At 39.0% G+C, this 22,294-nt stretch overlaps 1 protein-coding gene across 2 annotated transcripts in view; it reads right to left on the minus strand.

Annotated features, from left to right (window-relative positions):
- Nucleotides 1-22,294, minus strand: part of CORIN (corin, serine peptidase) — a 144,298-nt gene that overhangs the window by 64,222 nt on the left and 57,782 nt on the right. For both annotated transcript variants that reach the window (XM_061472008.1, XM_061471999.1), the window contains exons 5-6: nucleotides 14,622-14,803; nucleotides 4,673-4,786 (exon numbers count right to left, since the gene is read on the minus strand). In XM_061472008.1, coding sequence (XP_061327992.1) covers nucleotides 4,673-4,786; nucleotides 14,622-14,803 — 296 coding nt within the window. The remainder of the gene's footprint in view (nucleotides 1-4,672; nucleotides 4,787-14,621; nucleotides 14,804-22,294) is intronic.

The raw sequence follows: 22,294 nt of genomic DNA on the forward strand, positions 1-22,294 counted from the left end.
CTGCATGGGGTTGTTGTAACCCAAGTGCAGGACCCAGCATGTAACCTTGGGGAATTTTACACAATTGGCCTCAGCCCATCAATCCAGCCCATCAGTCCAGATCCCTCCAAGAAGCCTTCCTACACTCAAGCAGATTAACACTAACACCCAATTTAGTATCATCTTCAAATTGACTGAGACCCCAGTCAACCCAAAGATCAACAACAACCCAGGTGATACGGGGTTGTTAAGACTGTAAAATGTTTGTCGTAAGAGTAAACTGTTGCTGCCAAACAAAACATTATGAGGACACAAAAGCCTAGTGGGTTTTGTTGTCAGACAACTGATTCTGGCCAGACCACTTGTTTATACACTAGAGGTGAGACAATTAAATCAATGAGATTGAGTGCAAATGAGCAAAATAGGTTTTTAAGGATACATATGGCCTTTCTTCTTGCTGAGGTTACCCATTCAGTTTTGTTACATTTATTTCCTACAGAAACAATGATTAATTTGAATTGTTTGATTTCAAGCAAAGCATGAAGCTAAATAATTTATATCAGATTGTTGTACATATTATATTGCAATTCGTAAAGTTCATGCCTCTGATTGCTACCTTCTGGGCCTAACCATTCATCCAGTTTTCAATCTGCCTCAATTTTCAACCCCTCTTATTAACATATATCAGAGTGAATTATTGTAACTCAAATACAGTGTGCAGCTGAGAGAAATCTATTTCTGCCCCCAAATTATCAGCACCATTATTGTCATCCCTGAGAAACTTACCTGTTTGCATGCAACTCTATATTATGTTACAGCATTTACAGAGCAGAGGAGGCAGAGTGAGAGTTCAACAAGTAAAACTAAAGCACATCAGAGACTGAAACAGAGCTGGAAAGAACAGGAAATAAACACATGGACAGGGCTCCACTGTGATAAAGAAATTTACCAAGGGAAAAAAAACAAACAAAACCAAATACGCTGAGAAAAAAGAAAGTTCTTGAGTTAACTGAAACCAAGCCCAAAGACCCAACCTTCAAGGCCACAGTCAGCAAAGGTAGTTTTGTCTGCAACTCCATTTCTATTCTGATTCTTTCAGTTTTCTTTTGTAAAGGGTTTTCTTTTGTAAAGGGTTTTCTTTTTTTCCTCTTAGAGGGTTATTTTTTTTCTTTTATGTTCTAATAAAGCTTGGCCTTTTAAGTTTAAGAGCCTTTTAATCTCATTGGGAAGTAACTGTGACAAGAAGTTTCTCCTCACTGTACTGGCCAACATGAGGAGTCTCGTGTGGTCTCTTCACAAGACTCAAGCAGCAGAAATACTTGCCTTTCTGTGTAATTTTTGGTCTTAGACTGCCTATTGCTACGTAAGTTTGTTTGCTAGAACACAGAGTCCAAATATTTTTCTCCATCTATATTACCCACAGTCTTTGTTTCGTGCAGACAAAACAGCTCCCAGCAACCAATGGAGCAGAAATCAGTCTAGAAGTGAGCCGTATGTTTACACCTAGTTATCCTCTTCAGTGTATTCATGTTGCTTACTCTACACTAAATTTGCTGCTTTTGTTTCATATGTTCTATATTACCCCCATCCTCACGGCTAACAACAAAATCTGAAAAAAAAATTCATTCCATGCTGAGCAAAACTTTCCTATAAGCAAATACAGTTTGGACTTCATAAGAAGGGAACAACTTTTCTGTGTGTTGTTCTGAATCCCACTAAACACTGGCAAGCTGTGTGTAAGCACTAACAGTCACAGTTCAGTTTATACAAAATAGAACAAAGCCTAAAAATTCAGAATTCTGTTTTCTTTCTCAGATATTGCCAACTGTATAATGGTGAACAGCAACTACATTCTGTGGAGTACTGAATGTTCTCATTATTATGGAAATGCCAGTCACTGCTAAAGTTATTGAACTATCTTCAAACTGAACTGAAATAACTTATGAATAAACCTAGGACAAGAATTAAATTTGACGGCCTATACTTTGATTGAAGGACAAGTGTTTTAAGAATGAAAAAATTAATAATTTAATAAAATTAATTATGAATTCATTATAACCTTCAGTTATTTATAATGATTCCTATAGGAATTATAGGATGATTAGGGTTGGAAAGGATCATCTAGTTCCAGCCCCCATTCACAGGCGGGGATACCTTCCACTAGACCAGGTGTTTAACGACCTGTCCAATCTGGCCTTGAACACTGCCAAAGATGACAGACTCCTCTAACTACTCATACACTTATAACTTGCATACACTGCCTGGACCTGAAGAAAATGTATTTTTATGGTTAATAGTAATTTTTGCCATGTATTTTTCATTAATGGAAGTTTAGTAATTGTGCTTTTTTTTAACTCAGTGGAAGAAGAAACCTCTTAATTCCAATGAGACCAAGAACATAGCTGCCTTCCCATGTGGCTGTGCCCTTTGTCATAAAAGGGGATATGAACTGCCAGGATGCTCAAAAATCTCTTCTTCATAGCACTCTGAAGAGGGAAAATAAAAAACAAACCAAATATTCCAAATAACACAACTTTAAAAGTTTGTTTAATTTAAACCAGGAATAAAACACTGCTGTGCCAAAAACATTTTAGGATTATTACTTGGCAACAAAAACAAACAGTACACCATAACAGCAAAGATGTTGTTCTGAGCATCTTAATGGTGTATTTCCATGTCTTAATAAGTTTTGGTACAAATGTTCCTCTAACTGTGGTCAATCACTGAGATGAGCTGCTCCAGAGCTGGCCTCATCCACAGTAGAGTGGTAGACCTTGGCACATAGGGAGGTTTCCTGAGGCAGAGAAACACCAGGGGAGCAGAGACCTGCCAGGAGCCAGTAGCTCTCGCAGGAGATGCTGACTGATGCCTGAGCATTGCCAGCGAAATCACAGCGAAAGCACAGCCAACCCCCAATAAAAAGCAGCCCATGGAGCACAAGTGACGAAGAGTGCTGCAACCAGAGCATAGAATCATACAATAGCTAGGGCTGGAAGAGATCTTCAAAGGTCACCTAGTCCAACCCCCTAGTTTTCTACAGTGAGGATTGTAAAATACTGGAACAGGTTGCCCAGAGAGGTGGTAGATATGCCACCCCTGAAGACATTCAAGGCCAGGCTGGATGTTGTTCTGGGCAACCTGATCTAGATGAAGACACCCCTGCTTATTGCAGAGGATGGATTAGAGGACCTCTAAAGGTTCCTTCCAACCCAAACTATTCTGTGGAGTAACTCAAGAATTTAAGAGGGGCAAGGGCTGCTGGAAACACAGCATGTTTTATCAGACAAGATTTCAGGCAAATAAGTCACCCTTCAGTTTTGCTATTTCTATTGTGTAATTCAAGAAGGTCTTCTTATTTGACCTCCACCCCCTCTCACCAACTGCTAATAAAAGACATCCTCTGCCTATAAACCCTGTATCATTTAACACACAGGCTTTCTTTTAGAGGTAATCTTAACTTATGAAATTTATAATGCTTGTAATAATTTTATTGTTATATTACCAATTTCTTCTTTTCCCATTTCTAATGGAACTCAAGAGACACAGTCTCATAGGCATTTTTTACTCCTTTAGCTTACATTAAAAACTTGACAGGAAAAATTCAGATAAAAACATACCGTATTTTTTATGTCATCAAAATTATATCAACCTCCATTAAATGAATTATAGGCTATTAAAGATAAAGCAAGCTCTAGACTTACTCATATTGAGACCAGGAGGAAATTGCAGCCATCATTTATTCCTTGGAGTATTCCAGATAAAATCTATCAGCAACTTCCTCAAAAGCAGATTTGTGAGTCTTGGAATGCCCAGGTTCTTAAATCACCAATATGAACAAATCTTTTGGGGACAGTCCAAACTGCAGAGCCTGGAACTCAACCCCAGGTCTGACATTTTCCAAAGTCTGAATGCACAGTGCTGTTTTGTGCAATCATGTCCTACTATAGTCCCTATTCAGTCATTATGCCACATTTTCCTTTTTTTTGTTTCCTTTTCTTTTTTTCCCTTTTCATTGTTTTCCTACTGTACATTTCCTGAGCTTTTCCAAAGGCTTGTTTTTGTCCAAAGGATGTTTTTGTCAACACAGAAAAACACATGGGAGCTCTAAAGATACACAGTACCACAGAGAAATAAATAAGAAATTGAGGTACTAAGCATGTATTTTCTTTTCTACTGCACCATATACTAGGATTTATTTAAATAAACCACATCCAGGGTTGAGACCAAGATAACTTTCTAAACAGATGATTTTGCATCTGCCCCAAAATCAATGCCAAGGACTGGGAAAAAGATACAATTGACAGTCTTCAGTTTATTGTCAGAAGTGCTCTTCTGATACATATTTTTGATCCATTAAAAAAAAATAAAATAAAACAAAATAAAAAGCCCCAAATACTCCATAATTTTCTCATGGCTTTTTGCAGAAATCTTAGAATCTCCTACCAGGCATAAAATTTGTTAGATAAAAAATACATGCTGAGTATTTTTTGTGTTTTTTGAGTATTTACATGTGTAAAAATACACAAACAGAGTGAGCAAAGGTAAATGCATTCAATGGCAACTGAGAGTCTAAATACCAATTGTGCTCAAATACTATGCAAAGCTCCCATTCTGTACCAAGAGAAACAGCTTTTAGGTTTCCCTGAAGGAATTCACTGCTTCAGTGGAATAGTGCAAGGTTTAACAAACTTACTGCAATGGACCTCGTCACTCCAATCATCACAGTCATTGTAGCCATTACACTGCAGTTTCCCTGGGATGCAGATTCCACTGGCACACAGGAAACTCTCTTCTCCTCCACACAGTGCTGCAAAAGAGAAGAAAATAAAGAATGTGTGTTAAATTTCTCAGGGTAAGAAGAAATAAGCAGAAAAGAAAGATGGCTAGAACAGTGAGTCTTAATCAAGGCTCTTAAGAAACAAACCCCAAATTAATAAAATTCAAGCAAGTGCAAACTGGCATTTTCATCTAATTCTTGATATTTCAAAAATAGCTATCTAGGCTGAGTTAATCAGTGAGGTTCAATCTACCGTTACCTCTAAAAGGCTGCTGTACAGAGTAACTGTCAAAAAATGACCATAGGATGAGATTAAAGAAGCTCTGGGGTTTGGTTTTGGTTGTTGGTGTGTTTGGTTTTTTTTTAATTAAAGAGATGCACCAGATTAAATATCCAACTACAGTTACAACAGATGGATCCTCCCAGCCTAAATGTTTTGGCAAAAGATTACCAGGTCAAGACCTAACAGTGTCGCAGACATCTTTCTAGAGGTAAAGGATTCCTCATTCTTATAATTCTCTGAACACCAGAAGACAGTCATTATTGCTATTAGATATATGAGGAATTAAGATATCCAAAGAGACAACTTCCCCTTACAGCTTTAGGTATCCCACTGGAAATGCCTTGCAGGGCCATTATGTTCAGAGGGAGGGAACTCGTAAGTGCCTTCCCATTCAAGTCCTTCAAGGCACTTAAAATACAGGGATGCAGACCACCATTAATTTGTTTACACCTTAGTCTATGCAATACAGACCAAACTTCTAAGCCTTTGCCTGAAAAACAAAACAAAACCCTGGCTGAGAAAAGTCCCTGTAAAGCATACAGACATACATGGGGATGCAAAGTAAAGATGGCAAGTACAAAAGCAAATATTCAGTACAAAACTTGGTTGTGGGTTTTGTTTGGGTTTGTTTTTTTCCAAAAGCCAGAGTTAACTGTCAGGCGACTCGACAAAGCTGAACAAACCAGAGTTTCACCTCTTGTAAAAGATCAGTGAAAAAACCCCAAACCCAATAATTTTACTCCAAGCATACACACCGGAAATGAGAAATGGCTTTTAGAGATGGAGGAAAAAAATCCTGTCACTCTGACAATGTAAAGTTAGTAAATATATCCATGTGTGAGAACAGCAAGTTCAAACAACAAAATCTCATGGAAGTTCAAAATTCTACTCATAGAAATTTCATTGTAATTCAAACTTTGTATCTAAGTATTCCAAGGACAATAAAAATTTCTAATTGTAGCTTTCAAACTTGACCACAATGCAAATCACAGGTATGAAAAACCATCATTTTCAGCAGCCGCTATAGAATCACTTCCTCCCTGACCACAACATAACTCTAATTTTCCCATTTTAAAATGCCTAAATTTGCATTTTCCTATTCCTATAGGAGAATTTGGTTCATATTTTTCCTCCCTTTATTCTCTGAACCTGAGCCTTAACAAAGTCTGGAAAGTATAATTATAATTTGCATGTCAAAACTAAAAAATGGATATTGAGTATTCTCATCATAATTGTGTATTCCTCATAAAATATCTATCAACATGCATATTCATGCAGAATACAGTTTAAAATTAAGGAAAAATCACCAAATATGCGATTACAGAATTTTTAGTAGCATTAGCTTTTATGACCTCAATTTGGCACTGCAGTAAATGATAGCACAAAGGCAACGCACTCCATAAATTTCAGATTAAGCCATTAATAAATCAATGACTATGATGATATTTGTGTCAACATTTTACTTGGTTCTGTACTCAGTAGAATTCATAGTATAAGGACTTACTCTTTACAATGAAGTATTATTCACAATAATGTATTGATTAAGCACATTTTTGGGCAAACAAAAACAGAGCTTAAGTTAAAGTTCAGTCCTAAACTAACACACTGCTGACATTCCATTTAAACTCCCTTTTCTGGAGGCACTTTCACTTACAAAAGGAGGGAAAGTTCTTTTTAATCTCTTCCAACAGAACAGTCTGTTGTGAAGTAACCCAGAACATACAAGTAATGTCATTTTATATGTCTTCAGAAGAATAGAATTATAAAGATGGTGAAAGCCAGAACAATACGTGCACCAATAAGTCTTGAATGGCTTTGAATGACCCCCTCACCTGGGGCCTCCACCAACAGTCTCACTCAAGCCCTGCCTGACCACTACTGTAGACACAGCCTTACATCCAGCTCCAGCTCCTGATAGATATCTCATATATACACTCTAGCTGGCCTGCAGCCCTAACTTTGGCCCTGGTTCCTAAGTAGGCTTGGAGTCACGTTGGAACCTTGTCACCAGTCCTGTCTCTGGCCCTGTCTCCTGACTAGGTTCTCTGATTAGATCAAAGACCCAGATCATCACTTTGCTGTGTCTGGGGCCAGCTCTGCTACAAACACATTTTTCATACAAGGATGTGTGTGTCAGTTGACTAAGTCTAAGATTTCTGTTTCTTTGGATGAAAAATTGATAAAATAATATTTTAGGCTTAGAAAAGCACATATATGTGTTGAAAAGCAATAATCCCCTGCTGCCAAAACTTAATGTGCTGAGAGAGTGTGTGTGTGTCCACTGCCATAGTGCAATAGAAAGGACTGCTATGCTAGGACCACAGCTAAAAATGGTAATCTGAATAACTAATTGCACATGGGGTCAGTGCAGACTGGAGCTATTTGTCACTTTTGAAAAACACACTCTGCATGTTTAAGCATATCCAGTGCTCAGTGGTACATCACAGCATCAGTTCACCAAGAGATTCTGTAATTTATGAAGAATATCACATCGCTATACTCAAAGAAAGATTGTGATGAGAAATTATTATACTTTTTGTAGGTCCAATAAGGGCTGCTTCTTTAGTCCCAAGGGCAGGCAGATTTAACAGGTGTAATAGTCTTTGTTCCTGGAGAGTAAAGACTCTAGTGGCATTTTACACGTTCAAAGAATAGCTCCCATTACCTTTGCTTGTAGCTGCAAGAGCACATTTCAATGACAAATAAATCCAGGCAATACAAATGAAGAGTCCAGTTAACTGAAAGCATACAAGCAACAGTTAAGAAAATTTTTATTCCAGTGCCTTGCTCAACATTATAGTTCCCTGCAACAGTGACAGGGAAAGAGTCTCATTCTATAATATAACATCATGTTTTCTTTATTATGAGCTGTTATTTTTGTTTCTTCAGCTCAGTCTTAGGCATTGCATTTTCCAATTGCTACAATCAGTAAGCCCTATAGGAGGCCCTAACAAAAATAGCCTTCCTCAGTATGGGCTCTAGTTCCCTGTAGACCAGCATTTATCCCACAGACAATGATGTCATGTAAAAATAGAATATGATAACACAATCAGAAGATTGTAATTCATCATACAAGAAAAGCTCTCTGAGATTGGAAAGGCAACTTTTAACTGACTTGGAAATCTTACATTCTTCTAACTCGGGCTTCTATAAAATTTCCTGCATGTTTGGAAAAGAAAACAGCATAGATAGATCAAAAAGAAACATTAAAGGAACCATCTTGATTTGTTTACAGATCTCCATCAGAACAGATCTTCACTGGTACTAAGAGAGCAGCCGTTACAGGCTTCTACCTTCTAGACCTAAATATGCCAACTTGGCCTGGGAGAACAAAGGTAAAAAACAGGAAAGGTATTTTATCTGTCCATTTTTCCTATAGATCAGAAAAGCAAAGATTCCAGAGTCCTATATTCATTTCTGGGCTGTGAAGAAAAGTATGTTCTAGCACTTATAAACCATTCTGACTCTCCTCTCCTAATACATCTCTATCCTATTCTGCTCCTATCCATTCTTACTCCATCACAATCTACTTCTCCATTTCTTCTTACTTAAAGTGAGCATCTTTCTACTTATCTTGTGTGTTATATGCAAACAAAAGGAAGAATTAAATCAGTTTTTCCTTCCCTCAGTTTTCATACCCAGCAGAAATCAGAAGGAATTTTAAGAAAAATTAAAAATTGATATTGAGCAGCCGGGGATCAGGTTAGGGAAGCCAAAGCCCCGACAGTATCAAATCTGGCTGGGGATGTCAAGGGCAACAAGAAAAACTTCTGCAGGTACATTGGGGATAAAAGGAAGACTAGGGAAAACGGGGGCCCATTCCGTAAAGAAACAGAAGACCTGGTCACCCAGGACATGGAGAAGAATGAGGCATTAGGTGGCTTTTCTGTGTTTGGTCTTCACTGTCAGGAGCTCTAGCCACACTGCCCAAGGCAGGCACTTTGGAGAATGAGCAACCACCCGCTGTAGGAAATCAGTTTTGAGATCATCTCAGGAATCTGAAGGTATACAAGTCCATGGGACCCAATGAGATGCAACCGCAGGTCCTGTAGGAACTGGCAGATGAATGTGCCAAGCCATCATATTTGAGAAGCTGTGGCAGTCTGGTGAAGTTCCCACTGACTGGAAAAGGGGAAAAATAAGCCCATTTTTAGATAGGGGAAAAATGAAGATGTGGGGAGCTACAGGCCAGTGAGTCTCACCTCAGAGCCCAGCAAGATGATGGAGCAGTTTCCTTCTGGAAACTACGCTAAGATACATGGAAAATAAGGAGCTTACTGGTGACAGCCAACATGGCTTCACTAAGGGCAAATTCTGCCTGACAAATTTGGTGGCCTTCTATGGCAGGGTTACAGCATTGATGGATAAGGGAAGAGCCACCTATGTATCTGCATAGATTTGTGTAAGGCATTTGACAGTGTCCTCCACAGCATCCTAGACTGGAGGGGCATGGATTTGACAGGTGGACCACTCGGTGGATAAAGAATTTGCTGGATGGTCACACTTGAAAAATTGTGGTCAATATGCCCTGCATTTCACTTAATGCAGTGGAAAGAAGAGAGAGCTTACCTGTGTATGTGAACATTGATACCAATCAGCTTCAAAACCAGAAATTGTGGAGTAACTTTTTGCAGGAGACAAAATCTTTTTCAGGATTGTGGTTGTGGTCCATATGAGAAAACAGTCAAGAGCTGAAAAAACTATTTTCCTCAAGCACTCATTCTTAACTAATAATTCCACATTATATTTTATAATGTCCCTTAATTTTATGTTTCCTCCCATTCTGCTTCCCCCATCCATTACCTCTGCCTGCTTTCTGATTCTTTGCCTATTTCTTTTCTAGCTTGGAGTTTCCCATGTGTCCTTTTTAGGACCCTTAACTTCAATGGAAGTGAAAGGTCTTTTGTGTTGTTTTTCCCACAGGGCATTGCATCATAAGGAAACAGAGAAATGGAAAGTTTCCTGGGGTGAAGGAGTTGCCAACTTTCCTAATTCTCCGATTGTGATCCTAGTATAAGAACATTTTAGAATTGACAGCTACAAGATGCATATACTGTGCCACAGAGTACATAGGGTATAGGGAGCAGGTGATGAAAATTTGCAGGCAAAAGAATACAGGAATTCCTCCATGTCCCACTGTGCTATTGTGGCTGCGTTGAATCACATGAAAAGTCCTATTTATTTCCTAATGCTGCCTCCAGAAACTGCTAAAATCAGATGCCAAGTGAAGAATAGAACAGGGCAAGGCTATGTCACAATACTTTTCCAAAATACTCCTGCTTTTTCCATCTGAGAGTCAAAGACTTGCTGTAGTTTGTGACCAACCATAGATCTTTCATCTGTTAATGTGCCCTTTTGTTTCATGGATCTATGTACATTTTAGCATGTTATGAAGTGTTACACCTTACTTATGCACTGTATGAAGAGTACCATGTTTTGGTTGCTCTAAAGGCAATTTTATTTGATACCTCCTAGTTCTTTCATAGCGTGAGACAGAGACTGTCTTCACTTAAAAAAAATTAGTAGCACTTTTCATCGTCATTTTCAGAGATATACAGTGTTTTATCTGTTGCTATATCTTGAAATACAACGGGAAGTCAATCTTGAGGATGGTAGAACAATATGTTTATTTCAGCCTGTGCTATCTGAGGCTTTCCAGGGACCTGGCTGCATAATCTTCTGTAGATGGCATTCCAGTAATCTAGCTGGGGAGTACAGCACATGGATATGGACAGCAGCCCCAGGAAGGTTTCTGAGATTTATCCCCCTAAAATGCATTATTAGATACATGTAGAATGAATGACTGATGATGCTTTTTCCTCACTCCCTTATATGTTCACAGCTAATTGGAACTGTGAAACCAGTTCAACCATCTACCAAATCTCAACAGATGGATTCCTAAAACTATGTTCAGAGTAGCTGATTTTCTCACCTCCTGGGTATTCACTTGTCACGTGTGAAAGTATATCAACCTGACCGATGCAGCCCTGTTTACAAAACTGTACCTTTTTCTCTGTGACTCGTTTTGTACACTCAGATGGTTTTACTATAATGCACATGGCTTAGATTTTCCAGTACATTCAGTACATCTGTGGTCACATCAGGAATGCACGCCATTATAGTTTCTCTGTAGTGGTAATGCGCACTTGATTTGCAGTGCCTTTGGAGGAAAAATTTAGACAAAGAGATAAATACCAGCAGTGACACATGAACAAGCATGTATCCACTAGATAATCCCAATTCTAACTAATTCTAACATTTTTCAGGAGAGCTGGTAATTGTCTCCAGGGTAAATGCTCTGGAATCATCACTCAAACACACATTACAAGGAGTCACATGGAAAAGATTAGTTACCCCTGCGGACATTCCAACTGGACACAAGAGGAAAATTTTTCAAAATGAGAACTATCAACCATTAGAATAATCTCTTCAGATGGTGGATTCCTAAACACTGGAGACTTTTAAGATTCATCTGGACAGGGCGCTGGGACATCTAGTCTAGGTCATGCCTTGCCTAGAAAGGTTGGACCGGATGATCTGTGAGGTCCCTTCCAACCTGTTATTCTATGATTCTCCAACAGAGCTTGGAAAGGCATGTGAAGTTCAAGGATTTTTTTGAGAAGTGATAATTTTCTTTTCAGAAAATGTGGAAGATAGAGAGTATTTAGTTACAACTGGACAAAAATAATCAAGAGAAAAAAATTCTTTTTGATTCAGTGACACTGTGCTAAAACAAGAAGGTACAGCAGCGAGACCTTATTTTCAATAAACACAAGAAATAACTACAGCCCTTATCCAACTAAAGCACAACTAAAACCATCAGTGTGTTATCAGCATTGTTCTCAGACTAAAGTCAAAAATACAGCACTGCACCAGCTACTAAGGAGAAAAATAACTGTTACAGCTGAACCCAGGACAGCCCTAAAAAGATAATCACATCATCAAACAAAACAAATTATATGCCAGGCATATGTGGTCAGGGAGGACTTCACTGCATGTAATCTGGAAGCATTATCCCCAAAAGAAATCACAAAGTTGAGACATAAGCAGCCATATGCCAAGGACATGCTCTTGAAATTTCCAAGAACTAAGCCCTGAGAAGAGTGTGAAGAGCTCTTTGGGCTGAGCACTAGGTAAAAAGGGATTGGAACAGTGAACCGATCCCTGCTGTTTGGTTCTACTGTGTTCAGAGAAGTAATTTTTTTCAAATATACAAGCTGCAGCAAAATATTCAACCACAACATAATTTATTTCTGTAAGAGAAACAGCCTCTCAAATCTGGACTCTCACATTTTTCTGTCATAAAGAAGCCATTCTTTTAAACCATTCTTTTAAATAAAAAGTAGACATATTATCTACAGCTTATGATTCCACATGAAAACTATTCACATCCAAGCATCATGCACAATAGTTCATGAAGAAATGAATTTAAAATGTCTTTTGCTTTATACAACACGATGTCAAAACTGCCAATAAAGGGTCTGGGTCTCCACAGTCTGCCAAGTAGGAGCAGTGAATGTCACAACTGGCATTAGATTATTTTCCTCTAGTGAGAAATAGCAAGCTTCCACTGTGTACTTTTCTGTAATTGATGCAGTTCACTACCAGACAGAAACAAATCCTACCATACAGATTATGGAAGAACCATGCACTAATCTAACAAACTTCTTCTCTAGGAATATTAAATATATGATTTTAGCTAGAAGATATTCTGAATCTTGAAAGTTTCAGAAGTCAGCAGTCTCTTCTGGCTTAACCTTAGAGTTCAGCTCTCTAGATCTGGTGGGGCTTTTGAACACTTTGGCCAGCTGCAGTTTGTCAGAATTTAACATGCACATTTATATCATACCTTGAATTCAGTCAGTGTATCACACATTCATGAAGCTCAGGTTTCTAATGTGCTGTTGCTCTTTCAGAATAACTCTGTGCCCAGTACCAGCACACTCAGTACTAGTCACTCTCATTGTCCAATGTACAACCCCTTACCACACTTACATATTTATGCTACAGCCTCTTTATCTGTCATTTGAACCTGTCATGAAGACAAAATTACTGTAGTCCTAATTCCTGTAATGTTCACCCTGTGCCTAGGGAGCCAAGAAGGCAAACAGCATCCTGGCCTGTATCAGCAATAGCGCAGCCAGCAGGGCCAGGGCAGTGATCATCCCCCTGTACTCAGCACTGGTGAGGTTGCACCTCAAGTACTGTGTTCAGTGCTGAGCCCCTCACTACAAAAAAAGACACCGAGGTGCTGAAGCAGGTCCAGAGAAGGACAATGAAGCTGGTGAAGGCTCTGGAGCACAAGTCTGATGAGGAATGGCTGAGTGAACTGGGGTTGTTTAGCCTGGAGAAAAGGAGGCTTAGCAGAGAACTCACTGCTCTCTACAGCTACCTGACAGGAGGTTGTAAGGAGCTGGGGGTCAGTCTCTTCTCCCAAGTAACAAGCAATAGTATAAGAGGAAACAGCCTCAAGTTGTGCCAGGAGAGGTTTAGATTGGATATTAGGAAAGACTTCTTCACCAAAAGGGTTGTCAAGAATTGGAATAGGCTGCCCAAGGACATGGTTAAGTCTCCATTCCTGGAGGTATTTAAAAAACATGTAGATGTGATTAGGGACATGGTTTAATGGTGGACTTGGCAGTGCTGGGTTAATGGCTGGACTCGTTCTTGAGGACATTTTCCAACCTAAATGATTCCATGAGTGGATGCAGACAAACTACAATTTTTAAAAAGTTTACATCTCAAACAGCTCTGGGCTCATTTTCATAACAAGAGAAAAGGAATACACTTGAAATTTGGGCTGTGTATAAGGTTTCTGCTCCAAATAACAATCCTGTATTTACTAGAGCTTAGCAAAGAAAAAGTTAGCAGAATGTTTTTAAAGGGCATGTTACTCTTCTCCTACCTTTTTTACTTGAAACAGCTCAGAATTTTTGATGCAAAGAAAAAAAAGCCTCAAATCAATACAAGTCTGAAAAAAAGCATAGAATAGTTAGGGTTGGAAAGGACCTTAAGATCATGAAGTTCCAACCCCCCTGCCATGGGCAGGGACACCTCACATTAAGCCATATCACCCAAGACTTTGTCCAACCTGACCTTGAACACTGCCAGGGATGGAGCATTCACAACTTCCTTGGGCAACCCATTCCAGTGCCTCACCACCCTAACAGGAAAGAATTTCCTTCTTATATCCAATCTAAACTTCCCCTGTTTAAGTTTAAACCCATTACCCCTTGTCCCATCACTACAGTCCCTAATGAAGAATCCCTCCCCAGCATCCCTATAGGCCCCCTTCAGATACTGGAAGGCTGCTATGAGGTCTCCACGCAGCCTTCTCTTCTCCAGGCTGAACAGCCCCAACTTTCTCAGCCTGTCAAAAAAAAAAACAAAACAAAAAAACAAGCCTCAAAAAATTACAGCACACAAAACTATAACCAGCTGACAACCTGACATTATCACAGTAATGTGAAGGAGCAGAACTAGAAATAATAATTTCACCCCGGAGATTTTCCTACACAATAAAAATACATTATTAAATAGAAAGTCATGAACATGACATAATCATTAAGAAGGGAAACTTACACTGCTTTCCTTTTTCTTGGTGTGGTGAGAAGCATACCCTTGTAGTCGTGTCATTTTCAGTTTTGTTTTGGAATTGAGAGCACTTCAGGAACTCTGGCCAAGAAGCATTTACCATACCAAGGACTGGTTCACAGCCTTCTTTTGCTTCCTCACAAAATGTCCTGCAGGGCAAGAGACCTTGACTGGAGAAAAGAGACAGAGAACAAAAATATAAAGATTACTACTCTTGTAGATTGCGAAAACTTTTTTAAAAGTAAAAAGTAATAATAATCATTCCTGAGTAATTTTATGTTCTACAAAGTTACAGAAAACAGTGCCAAATCTTCATTATTCATTGAAACCTCTGGCTTTCAGGTTAAATTTAAGCCCAAATAAAGCTCAGAACAGTTTCTGAGTTCAACTGTGCACAAGCTGAAGCCGAGATTTCATCAACAGTTGAACAAATACAATGGTGTAGTGACACCACACAGGAGAAAACTTGCTTCTTCACCCTTTCCTTCTTCCCCACACTTGTGCAGACCTTCTCTCTCTGACTGGCAAACACTTTCATGAGCTTATTAAAAAATCATTAACTTGGAAAAAAACTTTTTGTGTTTTTGCCTGGGTAAGCCTTCTGACCTGGAGTGGGTTTGGTGGCAGGACTTGTGAACCTGCGGGAGGACCCACGCTAGAGCAGATTGTGAAGAACTGCAGCCTGTGGTAAGGACTCACTCTGGAGAAGTTCATGGATAATTGTCTCACATGGAAGGGATCCCACGCTGAAGCAGGGGAAGAGTGTGAGGAATCCTTCCCCTGAGGAAGACGGAGCAGCAGATACGACCACAACCCCATTCCCCATCACCCTGCGCTGCTCACAGGGTAGGAGACAGAACACATTGGGAGTAAAGTTAAGCCCTGGAAGAAGGGAGCGGTGGGGGAAGGTGTTTTAAGACTTGGCTTTTATTTTCTCATTATCCTGCTCTGATTTCATTGATAATAAATCAATTTTCCTCAAATTGAGTTTGTTTTGTCCATGATGGTAATTGGTGTGAGATCTCTCCCTGCCCCTATCTCAGCTTCCAAGCTTTTTGTTATATTTTCTGTCCCCTATCCAGCTGAGGACAGGAGTGACAGAGCGGCTTTGTTGGGCACCTGGCCTCCAGCCAGAGCCAACCCACCACAGATATATACACACAACAGTAGTAATTTAGAAATTACTAGACTTCTAAAAAGCAACTGCATAGTGATCAAATAAACCAAGCAGACCTTGCAGTCTCTAAAGAAGCTCTGACAAACCAGAAAACATAGGATTATCCAGCAATTACTACAATATTTGGCCCAGTTTCAATGTTCAGTCATGTGTGCTCCATAAATTATTTCTGGATAATGATCAAGTTTAGTATGGACATATTGCTTAATCTACTGAAGGATGAAAGGTGATTAAAAATCTCCATCTTGATTAGTCTTATTTACAGCTACTTAGAGACCAACCATTTTAAAAATAAACTGGCAGGTCTATGGCAACCTTTATTTGGCACCAGTAGCAGGCACAGAAACAGGTTACTACATATTAGGGTGCAATTCTGGTCTTCAGGATATGATGTTTGATGAAAGAACAGATATGTGACATATTTTTAACTCTGCGGTTACTTTCCCACATTTAAAAGTTCATACTTCAGTTATTTCAGCTTGGGCACAGCTCTTGATATCAGCAGCATATGCAGCTCTTGCTTCCAAATGTCTAGATCTGTTTTTGTGCCGCTCTCAGTTTTGCAATAGTTGTTAGTAGGCTGTATAGTAAGGCAGGTCAAGTAGCTGATTCAGCTGAAAAGTAATGTGACCAAAAAAAGGTATTCTTTTTTCTCATCTGACAACTGAATTGTCCCCTCCAAATGGATACAGGCAAAGCAGGAATAAGATGTCAGGAGACGGAAAGGCAGAAATCACTGAAGCTGACAAAAGCATTAAATAATATATACAACTAACCATTCTGCAGAGACCTCCCCATGCTACCTATTCTATTATATAATTCTATAATATATCTAGTGCTCATTATTTATTGTGTCATTTCATTGTGTCCTGACAGTAGCATTCTCCACTAGTAAAAGCACTGCCATAGCCATGTTCTATTGAGAAATTAAGTACTGCAGTTTTACAGATTAAAACGACAGAGTGTAAATGACTTGCAGAAGGTTATAAACAAAGCTGGCATGCCAGAGCCGAAAATACAGCATGAAGATCACTCTTAGAACACACAACTGTTGACTGCACTGTTCTGGCTAAGGGTCACAGTTGCAGTTCAGTAGACAACCTGACTGAAGGCAGACTGATGAACATTTTCAGCTACTGCTGGTCCTCATTACTGTTCTTTCCCCAGATACATCCCTTCAGTTGTTCCAGGATAACTGTTCCTGTGGCCACACAGTAAGCTGCATTCACATATTGAGCCAAGTTAACCCTAGGGTATTTGGCTGGATTATTTTTTCAGCCAGATCTGTTTAAGGAAAAGTTTAAACTGGCCTGGCTACGAGAGGAAATATGAATCATACTACAGCCATGCTATAAAGCATTGTGGGGTAATTCACTTATCATTTATAGGCACACAGGCTAAGAATGATGATAGATCCAAGGTCTGAGGCAGAATAAAGGATCAGTAAAACAGTTGTGAGAGAGTGCTGGGGAGAGGAGGAATTACACAGACAACTCAGGGACAGAACACACATGACAAACTGAAAACCCGGGAAACATGAAAAAATTATGTGAAGAAGAAAACTGAGTTTACCCTTTACATTTCTACAATCCTGAAATAAACCAAGTTGAAGTGACAAGCTGACACAGCAACCAGGTAGTTCTAATTGTCATTAATATTTTTCAGGATTTTCTAACAAGGATTTCCACAGAATATAAATGCCACAGAATTTTCTACAATAGAGCAAACACCCACACCCAAGATTACAGCTTTTTAGAGTGATTGTTCTTGTGAAAAATTCCTCTGTACCCTACCATAGCATTAAAGATGTAGAGCAGCATATTCAGAGACACTTAAAGGAGAGCTGTATGAGGCAAGCTCATAAAAATCTCAACATTACTTTTTGATTCGTGGATTTGTAAATAAATGGGCCGTTTAAGGTTTCATTTTCACATAATCAAGAAAACAATGTACTTCCATCTTCCATCGTTTAGTTTTGAGCCTTATCTTGTAAGTTATTTGTAAAGAATGCGATTTTTTTCCTATTTTGTCTCCAGATATAAGTTTAAACCTGAAATTTGCTGCTTTACATAGTAATAAAATCTGAAAAGAAAGCAGATTATTTTAGATTCTTGTGGTTATTTCACTTGACAAAATTATATTGAATTCATATAGCAACATCCAAGGAAGAAGTCTCAACTCCATGCAATGCTTTGTAGTACTGGATGCAGAGCTAGCTGCACACATGTTTTGACTTCCCATCTTGTTTTTAGCTCATATGTATGTATTGTTTTCTTGAAGCAGGTTCCTGTGTGTAAGTATAAAGATGCATAATTAACACCTAAAAGGACAATATAGGACCCAAAAGCTGAAAAACATTTTACATCTTAAAGGAAAAACATTTTACATCTTAAAGCTAGCAAAATGATTTAATGTGCTTTGTATGACAGCCATAGCCAGCAAAGAGGATCTTCCAGATCTCTCTTACTGATCCCATAAAGATGCATAATTACACCTAAAAGGACAATACAGGACCCAAAAGCTGAAAAACATTTTATATCTTAAAGGAGAAAAAAGGCCTGAGAGGTGATCCTGGCAGAAGGCAGCAGCAGCTCAGTTCCCCAGAAGTAAGGACTACTATTAATTAATTGGCTGAATTGCTGGGCACTTGCAAAAGCCTTAGAACAAATCACTGATATCCAAGAGAACCATACTTAACAAAGAGCTCACACAGAACTCTGAAGGCTTTTCAGACAGAGTAAGGAAATATAAATTCCTGATTCCAGTGACAGTGGAACTCGGAACAAATCCAAAAGGTACTATTAAAACGATTACTCTTACCCATCCAGAAATGAGTTAAGGGGGCAGCAGCTGCTGCTGAATTTCGCATCTTCTACACCTCCTGCTATTGAATTAAGCATTTTCTATATCAGCTGCTGTTGAATTTAACATCTCTTTCAGGACTAGCAATGCCCCTGGTACAATGTGGCCAAACTCAGCTGGTATCTGTAAGGATGGACACATACAGTCTCTACAATGCAGGTTAGAATTTGTAATCAGTTCAATCAATTATTTTGCAGGGAAAACCTAGATAAATTAACCAAAATAAGGATTCATTTCTATCTGGAATCAACAACCACTAGAAGTTCGGAAATCCACTCTGATTCTGCTGTCACTTTCTGGACATGACAGCACCATAAGTGACAGCTGATCAAATACCGTAACAATCAAAACCACCTGATGTATAGGTTATAATGTATAGCAGAAGCACTTTATCTGTCCTACCACACTGAGAAAAGTGCTCCATAAATTTTGCCTTATAGCACTGAAATTATTACCACAAAAAAAATGCTAGCAAAATGATTTAATGTGCTTTGTATGACAGCCATAGCCAGCAAAGAGGATCTTCCAGATCTCTCTTACTGATCCCATCACTTGATTCAAACATGCCAGTGAAAATGTGAAAGATATAGTAAATGAATTAATGAGAGCTACAGTTCAGACAGGAAACCATTTAAATAAATGTTATTTAAAACACTGCTATGATTATGAGCCATTTTAACAATCTTGCACCATCTGCCAAAACTTCTCCTAAATGAAGTTTCTGAAAATTTTCACCTGATATTCATCATGCAAGTGCTGAAAACAATGTTGATTTAATTTACTCTATAGAAATATCTCTTGCAAAAAAGAAACTTCTAATATGTCTGAGAATCCAGGCTACAAGGTCTTTAGATGTTGGCAAACAAAATTTGCACTTGGCAAAGACAAGCTGTCACAGTGAAATGGAAGTCCTCTGAATCACACAAAGTTATTCCAACAGAACATTTTTGCTACAGAAATTCTGGAATAACAGTAAATCATACACAGCATATAACCATTTGCATGATCAGCATAATAAAGGCACCCAAAACAACATTGCGCCTAAAGGACAGCCTCCAATTTCCAGAGATCACGGTGACCGGTACCCTCAATTTCACATAGCTTTCCAGAACTCATGCCTCCCTGCGCACTTCAGAGCACCATTAAAAGGAAGGCCTCAAGAATCAGCCTAAATTAAAACTTTCTGTACCACATCAGGAATCCTAAGGAATCAGACTCCTATAACTCATTTACACTCTAGGGTCCTCCTTGTCAAGTGGAAATTCATTGCAATCCATTATCATGCTGCTTCCTCACTAAGTTGTTTTATAAACACTTCATGCTGGCAGGAACAGATGTTATCAAAAGAAAGAAGCTGTCCTACCCCCTACTCAGCCTGGCTTCCAAACTTCTCCCCACCTCTCTTTGTGCCAGCATGATGCATCACGCTGTTACACAATGAATCAGATCAGTCACTCCCAGTTTAATTCAGATCAGTTTCCTGATCCAATATGTCATGGAGCTAAACAAATACTCCTGCCAGGACATGGAAAGGGCACTGATGAGCTGGGGAATAGCAAGCAGGGAAACAGGATAAGACTGATTCTTTCAGCAGCACTACAAAATTACACAAACTTAAAATTTACCATGAAACAGTTATCTGGAACACGTTCTCCAGAGAGGCTATGGAATGTCCACCCTTAGAGATACTCAAAATTCAATTGGAAATGGCTGTGAGCAATCTCACCCATCTTTAAAGCTGACCCTGACCTGACCAAGGGGGTGAACTAGAAGAGCTCCAGAGATCCCTTCCCACCTGCATAACCCAGTGATACCAACTTGCCTATCTTGCCCAGGATGGTATTTACTGCTACAGTCTCCATTGGGGCGACAGAAACTTCTCACTGGAGAGACAAACGTATAAAACATTAGTATGTCTCACTAACTGAACTCTGACTCGTTTTTAACTGCAGGGGTTTGAAACTTATTTTTTAAGAAGCTGAGCATTAAAAGTGGCTAAAAATGAGCTGAAAAGCATATGAATTAGTGGAGAATCCTTTAACCACTATTCAAAAACCTTTGTTTATTAAACTCTGCACAAGACAGTGTATTCATATCTACTAGAGGAGTTTTGCTCTAGTAAGATAAAACGTTCCCTCATCTATATTTTTCAGGTTTTGAGTCCAGGTGCACAAGTCTGATAGTTTTCTATCCGTTAATGCTCCCTGTTTGTGAAAATGCAAACATTTACTGGCAGCTCCTGTCCTATCATTATTGGAATTTATTAAATTAAATAAATCCCATTTTGTGAAAACAAAGTGTGTGTTTTCTAGCAGAAATATTAAGGCTCCAAGCATTAACAAAAAGCCATGTCTGGCTTATGATTTGTTGCAAACAATTATTTCAATTACTCAAGTGATCAGTATTTGTTTATAAGTAGTACACTGCATGTGTAGGAGGATGACCTGTGATCCCTAGGTAACATAGCAACCTAGAAACCAGAAACCATAGCTTATAATAGATAACACACACAACAAACCACTACAACAACAGAGCTGGAGGCGATCAACCAGTAAAATACACATTTATAAAGTAACCAGTCCTCCTGATTTTCTTTTATGCCTCCTTCCCTTAACTCCTCCGAGCAGCATTGTGAAATATGTTTTCAAAGGGACATTCCTATACCCAGATTGTTCTCAAACATATTTCTCTGCTTGATAACCTTTTAACTCTGGTCTATCCATAATTCCTCCCAACAAGCACACTTTAAAAGAAGATTCTTTTGTGGCTTGGAAAATTTTTTGTGGTTAATACATTAGATCACTGGAGAGGGTGAAACAAGGCATGCAAGTTTGATGTTGCCTGCTACGGTAAGCAGAGATTTCACACCCACTGGACCACAGACATTATTCTGGCCAATGTAGGATGCCATTGCCTATATCTCTATACTACTTTTCTAGCTTTTTTTTTAATTATTATTAATTTCTTAAGCAATCCCTTCCTTCTGTACACTGACTTCTTTACATACTATAAATACCAGTAGTTGTAAACAGTCTCTATTTGTCGGTGGGGAATAGATAGTTCTCTGATGGGGAAAACACATTCTCTCCAGCATCTAACCTCTTTGCCCTGTTTTCTCTGTATTTTGTCCCTGGTCTGCCCTTCCCCTACACTGCATCTGCCATCTACTGGTACATAACTGTAAAAGAGTTTGGCGTCAGACACTTAATTTCAGGCCTTTTTATGTAAGGGCTTGCCGTTAGCTCCAGTGCCAGCCCCAGCTGTTGGGAGAGTCTTTCTTAGGCCAACTTGCACCAGCAGAGCCATAACATCGACAGAGAAGCTTTCACAAACCATGATTTCTTAGAGATATGTAAGCCAAAGTCTGGGGGTTAATTTCTGTAGGTATGTCCATAGGTAACTATATTTTATAAACAGAAGTTCCCCTAAAGTAAACACATTTTCTCATCTACTTCACTTACCTTCCTAGCTTCCAGAAGCCATGATAAAGAGCTTACCACTTACTAGAGCAGCCTCCCTGACAAACTTCAAGTTCCATTGCTCAAATACATGGAGATATGAGGAACTATTGGTGATTACAGGAACACCTTTTCACAAGTAACCCATTTTTTTATTTCTGCAT

Source organism: Pezoporus flaviventris, unplaced genomic scaffold (genome assembly GCF_033815535.1).
Source record: "Pezoporus flaviventris isolate CSIRO_AGI_PZ_B2104156 unplaced genomic scaffold, CSIRO_AGI_Pfla_v1 ptg000002l, whole genome shotgun sequence".
In the NCBI taxonomy this organism is placed as follows: domain Eukaryota; kingdom Metazoa; phylum Chordata; class Aves; order Psittaciformes; family Psittacidae; genus Pezoporus; species Pezoporus flaviventris.